This window comes from Eurytemora carolleeae, unplaced genomic scaffold (assembly GCF_000591075.1).
Source record: "Eurytemora carolleeae unplaced genomic scaffold, Eaff_2.0 scaffold814, whole genome shotgun sequence".
Taxonomy (NCBI): domain Eukaryota; kingdom Metazoa; phylum Arthropoda; class Copepoda; order Calanoida; family Temoridae; genus Eurytemora; species Eurytemora carolleeae.
The window spans coordinates 124,709-132,356 of NW_019396815.1; the positions used below are offsets into that span (position 1 = coordinate 124,709).

General features: G+C 33.3%; 1 protein-coding gene across 1 annotated transcript; it reads right to left on the reverse strand.

Moving 5' to 3' along the window:
- Positions 1-6,095: 6,095 nt before the first annotated feature.
- LOC111708976 (transcription factor GATA-4) lies at positions 6,096-7,432 on the reverse strand. Its single transcript, XM_023482506.1, has one exon. It carries the CDS (start codon positions 6,939-6,941, stop codon positions 6,189-6,191), a length of 753 nt encoding a protein of 250 aa, XP_023338274.1. The 5' UTR covers positions 6,942-7,432; the 3' UTR covers positions 6,096-6,188.
- Positions 7,433-7,648: the final 216 nt, after the last annotated feature.

Consider the following 7,648-nt stretch of genomic DNA (forward strand, 5'->3'; position numbering starts at 1 on the left):
CCCCCCTCCATCTGACACCTGACACTAGTCCTATCAAGAATGTGCGGATGTCCGGTTGTTTAAAACAACACTTCTAGATTTCAGTTAGGCCTGTCGTACAACCATTATTTAACGACTTTCTTTATTTCACATCTCTTTATCAAATTGCATATAAGGAGTTACTAATATTTCAAATATTAATTTTTACCGACTAATAATCATAAGGCGTATACAGGGGGGGCTGTAGGGGCACAACCCCCCCCCCCCCCCCCCCACCGAGGATCAGTAAAATCTATGGGTTTCTGAGGGTTTTCAGGCCCGAAAGGATTCTAAGCACACACCCTTTTTCTGTGTACGCCCCTGTAATAATCATTGACACAGTCCGACCTACAAAACTGTGGAATAGAACACTAAGACACCTGTTGACTCAAGTTATAATTAAAGATAGTTCTATAAACATGAAACATGTCAACAGACATAATAGTTGATTTTCATGCTTCTGATAAAACTATTTTTAACATAGCAACAAATATCTCACATAAACATACAATTACTTTAATGTCGTCTTCATATCTCAAAGTTTGGTATGTCTAACTGCTAGTTTTAGATATGGACATATATACAGGGTGTCCCAAAAACATGGAAATTCAGTGACGAATTCAATATCGTCTTTGTTATGAATTAGCATTGTAATGCATAATTTCAAAAGCCATAAGAGAGTTATTATGTCTGCTAGAGTTTATTTTATATAGAGTGTAAAATACTGTAAAGATGTGTTTATAAGGTCTCTGCAAGATGAACAGTGAAGACGGACAAGTTTACTCTGTTTGTATATACTGCAATTTTCTTGTTTTACTAAGTACACCCTTATGCAGTCAAAACATAAACAAACAAAATGTGAACATAGCAGACGAAACTCTTACAGATTACAGCTTTCTCAGTAGGTATCACTATACTAAACCAAAGAATTATTTAAAAAGACGATATCGAATTCGTCACTGCATTCCCATGTTTATTGGGACACCCTGTATAAAACCATTCTTAAACCACCTTCTCACTCTTTACCCCTTTTAAACAAAATTCTGAGGCTATAACAATTTTCATCCTATGCATTACAAAATAATTTTACATAAATTGGAACAAATAAATTAACTAAATGTTTTCTGGTTTTCTTCTGAATAATGACTATCCATATTCCGTTTATAAATAATATGGAATAATACAATTATTGAACTAAATTTCTAATCAATTGAAAAAAAATTCAAAAAATGCCAGTTTTGCTTTCAAATAATTTTTTCATAAATGAAATTTGTCAAAATCCAGTAAAGGCTGAGAAAAAAATGTTACATCTATTTTTCCCAAATATGATTTTTGTTTAATAAATCAACAGATTTCTAATGCATGAAAGAGTGGTTAGAAACAAAAAATTATCAAAATTAATTCTTACATATTGACGTTATTTTTACATTTTTACAAACTTTGCATTTGTGAAAGGCTTGGCTTGGCTACTGTTGGCTTAGGGTAGGGTAGAGGGGGGGGGGACATGCAGAATAAGAGGGGGAGGGGGTCAAGGTGATCAAAAAATAATGTGTCTAAAGAAATGAAGCAAGAATTATCTTTCCTCAGAAAAAAAATTTTGTTTTTGTTTTTTAACTTTTGCAATAATTATTTTAAATCTCCCTACTGGTAGAATTGTCATGGTATAGGGGACACATACTTTACATTGTTTCCCTCTTACATTGGGATCAGTTTATACAATCTATATATCCAAACCATCTATACATTGCCATCTATACATACCATCTCTAACTCATCTATCTACATATCTATCTATCCATACCATCTATACATTTACATATTTATCTTCTATCCACATATCTACCCATCAAAACCTTTGCATTTTAAATGTTAGAAACGAATCAAAATAAAGTGGATATAGATAAGTGCAGCATCTCAAGAAATAAAGTAAATACAGGATTAGTCAAAAAAAAAGTAAGAATTGCGGCGTCTGGTGCAAAATTGTATTTTTTTGTGCAATTCTTCTGTATGTAATTTTTTCAAGATACATATATTTTTTTTGGTACTCTAATGGCTCGAAAATAATCCGCAAAACTTCTCTCTTCAAATCTAAAGTTCAGGAAAGCTAAAACGTACATATATATTATTTCTATCTAATTCTAACATTTTGTTAATATTGAATAGCCGAATTCGCTAAATTGTCATAAGAAAATTTGCCAAATTGTCATAAGAAAATTCGCAATTTTCAGTTTTAGTCAATTTTTGTTTTTCGATGAGAGCATCAACATTTGTTGCTCGCTTTAGGCGTTGTTTCATGATTAACTCTAACTTACTTATGCTTTTCTGTAGCACTTTACAAGTACATTTTAGCGTTTTAAAACTTTGGATTTTAAGAAGTAATTCTCAAAACTCTCATCGATTTTTCCTTGAGATCGTGACACTTGTAAATTACCGTGATATGAGAGTCCTTATTATCTAAATGTTCCAGGATAATTGATGTTTCAGAGTATAACTTTTCCAGGAAATTTTCCCATATAGGATTTATAGCTGAGGCTATATTGTATGATTTAGGATAGGCTGAGGCTAGATTGTATGGTTTAGGATGGGCTGGGGCTATATTGTATGGTTTAGAATAGGCTGGGGCTTTATTGTATGGTTTAGGATAGGCTGGGGCTATATTGTATGGTTTAGGATAGGCTGGGGCTATATTGTATGGTTTAGGATAGGCTGGGGCTAGATTGTATGGTTTAGGATAGGCTGGGGCTATATTGTATAGTTTAGAAAAGCTAAAGGAGAACGAGCCAGATGGCTAATAATCAAAGCAGGAAAATCCACGTTCGGAATTTTAGCAATTTTTAAGAAAATGTCCTGGGTAAAACCCACTTGGGAAAGTTTAGTTTGATCGAGATTATTCCAAGAAATCTCTTATTTTAGAAACTTCTCGGTTTTCCTATTTCTCGACAGTTTTGTCTGGTTGACGGTTTAACGTTAATTACTGTTAATAAATCTCATTAAAACGATTAGTCTGGGAATTCAGGGGCAACAGTAGAGAAGGACGGACAGGGGTGGGAGGCATATTTAGGGTAACTANTAGATTTTTTTTTAATGTTGAATCTTAAAATATTGAATTTGAAAAAATTTCCGCAATTTCAGCTTTGAGCATTATTTACAAGTATTTTTACAGCCCTGATCTATGAATACCACCTGTAGACTGTAGACCAGACGGTAGAGATTTAAATATAAACACGTGGGCCCAGTCCACCACCCCACCCCTCCCCAATATTACACCCTAGAGGGGAGAGAAATGTCTAGTTCCGGAATTAACCCCCTCCCCTCTTGATCCCTTCATTATTTACTAAAAGTTAATACTCAAGAAGCCCATTAGGACCTTGTAATATACTCCAAACCTATATCCTTTAGACCCTCTACTGTTTATCGTCCAGACCCTGCAATACTTTCCAAATCTCTGTTATCCTGATAAACCTGCATTGTCCTCCTAAACCTCCATTATCCTTCTAAACCTCCATTATCCTCCTAAACCTCCATTATCCTCCTGAGCCTCCATTATCCTCCAAAACCTACATTAGCCTCTTAAACCTCCATTATCCTCCTAAACCTCTTTTGATTCTAAATTAATATTCTTCTTATTTATTCAATAAAAAAATCCCGACTCACAAGTTTTTAAACGTAAAGACAAGAAAATCAAAATAAAATGCCCTATTGTCAATTAATTAAAAATTTGAGAGCATAATAAAAGTCAAGTTGCAAACGACTTAAATGCATTGGTTATCGAAATAATTAGTTTTGCTAAGGTTAAGATGTGATTATTTCTTGGCTCAGCGCTACGGATAGACCGGACCACACCATACCAGAGCGTTGCAATTTTCAAAACAGATATTTGCTTGGCTATTGATAATTTGTTCTTTCTTTGCGCATTTTTCTCTTTTTTAAGCTCTTTTCCCCAACTACCATATCCTCGATCCTATCTTTCAATAATATTTACTCTTTTTTCCATATGTTCGTAAATAATTTTAAAAATAATGCCTATATTTCTACACATCTCTGCATAAAATGTAAAGTGTGAAGACTTGTTAAAGACTGAAAGAAACTCTATAACATATTAGAAAAGCAGTAATATGGAAAAAAGATCTGAGTCTTTGCCACCAAATCAAATATTCGAATGCCTGTATATTTGCAACCCAATGTTGTAATCAGCTTTGACATATTTGATAAAAGAGAATTAAAGTTTGTAATATCTAAAGTCTATATTATTGAGTTGTTCAGATATATAGGATACAAAAATCAGAGTGTATGCAGTGGCAAAGACTCAAATCATTTATCAATGCAAAATTCATACATTTTTGTATTGAATTGTATTATACAAGGTCACCCTCAAAGACCACTGTGCCAAATATATCAAATCTTGAAGCTGACATTACTTTTGTTGCTACATTTAAACTGTTAACTTTTAAAATTCTTTTGTAATGTATCAATGTCATTAATAGTCAAATGTTAAGGCAATAGAAAAAGTTATTCCATTTTATTGAAAGGTTTCAAATAAGTCTCATCCTATATGGGTAACACAAATTGTATTTTATTTTCATAATTAATATGAATAAGAACATTTCAACTTACAAATTGTGAAGATTGAATAATGCTTGAATTTATATTTTCTCAATTTCAATTAAAAACAGAAATTTCGAATAAAAACCAAAATAAACTTTATGATTCTTAAAGGTGGTCTTCAAAGAAATTATTAACTCATTTGCGGGACAAATAATGTTTGCCTTTTCATAGGAGTCCAAAAATAATTGCATAATAATCGAACTATAAGCTCAACTTTGAACTAGATCAACTAGAATAAAAACATTCCATGTTTCAATCAAGTGCCCTAATCAAAATTTGAGGCAAATCAGTCAAGGACTTTTTAAGAATTAGGATCGGATATACACACTATTAATAGACAAACAGAATTAGGATCGGATATACACTATTAACAGACAAACAGAATTAGGATCGGATATACACACTATTAACAGACAAACAGAATTAGGATCATATATACACACTATTAACAGACAAACAGAATTAGGATCGGATATACACACTATTAACAGACAAACAGAATTAGGATCGGATATACACACTATTAACAGACAAACAGAATTAGGATCGGATATACACACTGTTAACAGACAAACAGAATTTTCGACTTTACAATATAAATATATTAAACTTGGTTATGATAATCATGTACTATTTATACGTGCTTGGGAACCCGGCTTTGCCTGGAAACTAAGTATTACATATTTAAGTCAAATGATAAAAAAAACTTTATGTGAAGAAATTAAAGAATTTTTTCTTAAGTTGTAGATTTATTTCTTTTAAAATATATTTAAGTTCAAAACTTGTACCCCAAGTTAAGAACATTCCTACCAAGTTTCCCAATCAAATTTAAGGCAAATCGGTCCAGGAGTTCCTGAGTTATGATCGAACATTTTAAGAAACAGAGAGACAAAGAGAGGTTGCTACTTTATATTTATATATATATATAGATCAATTAATCTCAAGAAGACGACATGTCGCTCTATATTCATCAAAAAATCATTTCATGGGACACACAAGTTTAGAACAAGCTAGAAGCTGGTATAGATCCATTCCAAGTATTTTTTGAAGCAAGTAACAATAAACAAAAGTATTTTATTTAATTTTTGAAAAAAAATATTTTTGAATTTGTTTTTATTTTCTTGTAAGAAAAACATATTTACTATTTACCATCTTTGAATATTTTTTCAAAGTTCTTTATGCTGGTAACTTTCCATGCGAAACTGATTATATTCTATTGTAGGGACTTTATACTTCAGGAAAACATCTAGAAATTATCAGAATTACGCACGTTTAAACCTGGAAACATGACAATATCTTCAACTTATTAAGTTATTGATAAAATAAAGGTATCAAGTGTACGGTTTTGAACTGGGAATTGTTATCTTTGAATGAAGGGTCAACTGAAATTACTGTAATTACACTTACAGTCCCATTAATCCTTGTTTGAAAATGTATCTGTACGTATACTCTTTCCAAATTAAAGAAATTGATTAACAACATAATAATATTTATTTAACAATATCCATAATTTATATTTACAGATTAAATCACAGGAAGAGCAAAACATACACTACTACCAAATATCAATAAGAATAAAACTGGGAATAATTGTAGAAATTGTAATAGTTCATGTTCATCTGCTGCTCCCAGGAACCAGGGGTTTGCTCTGGGAGCAGGTTTAGAGCAGGTTTGTTCTCAGAGCCTTTGCTCTGCTTTCTCTTTCTAGTTTGGAGGTTCTCTTTTTTCAATGAAATTGGTCTTGGTTGGTTGTGAACCTTCTGATAGAGTCCACAGGCATTACAGACAATCTCTCCTGATGTTGTTCTTCTCCACAATGTTGTTGTTGTTGTAGAGCAGTTGCCACAGCTTGTTCCTTCTAGCTTACTAGAGGCTACACGTGTTTGAGTCGGTTTAACAACAGGTCGGTTTACGCCGTTGGACTTGTGATAGAGTCCACAGGCGTTACATAAATAGTTTCCACTTGGATCTCTTCGCCATAGAGGTGTAGAGGTCACCCCGCAGTTTACACATTGATGACCGAGTTTTGTCTTTTCGTTGACATCAGCAGAGCTGAAGAAAAAGTTTTCAGTTGTTGAACAAAATCCGGGAGATGAATTGAATCCGGATAACGAACTGGAGCCAGGTGATGAGGGAGAATAGGATCCGGTTGATGAGGGTCGGGTGGTGGGTGAGTAGCTACCAGAGCTGCTAGTGGGTGAGGGTGAGGAGGGGTATGTTTGGAATTGTTGAGGTTGATGTTGGTAGGCATATGGGAAGAACTCTTGAGTTGGATTGTACATTGTTCCAGGGTTATACATAGTACCGTAGTAATCCATTCTCACGAAGACCTCAACGCCGATGATAATCTGCAAAGTTAGGATAAGATCTGGAGATCTGAACCAGATGAGAGCCAGACAATCACTGATCTTCTATTGACTGGACAGGACAGATATCAGGGCGCAGATGAAGGGGGGTCACCTGCTCATTAACCATTGGTTGATTTATATTCACATTGGAGCCAATCAGAAAAGAATTGTTTAGTAAATAAGTAGTATTAATGCAACACCGGATACAGCCTAATTAATGAAAATATATGAATTATTGAATTATAAATTTCTAGATATAGAACAATCTGTAGATCTAGATGTTGTCACGTGCGGTCGGAACAATAGGTAGATTATATAGATTCTATAGATAATATAGATAATATAGATGCTTGGAGATTTACAGATGCACAGATCTAGAGATACAGCTAATCTGGACTCTACGAGAACAGATGACCCTCCTCCTCCTCCTCCTTTGTTAATTTTGGGACACCAGCATTAAGAATTAAGTACACAGTCTCTTTTACTTCTCTCATTTGCATTTTAGGGATCAAGACTCTATTTTGTTTAGCGTCGACCCAATTTTCAATTGATTCTTTAATTCTTATTCATCAATTATTCATCATTTTTCATAAATTTTTTGATATTTTTCATAAACCTTTTTTATAACTATTGGTTGAAACTCTATTTAACCACCTCCACTCTCCAACCACTTAATA

Excerpts from the sequence above, each read along its gene's own strand:
- LOC111708976 (XM_023482506.1), bottom strand. The coding sequence starts at position 6,941 with ATGGATTACTACGGTACTATGTATAACCCTGGAACAATGTACAATCCA.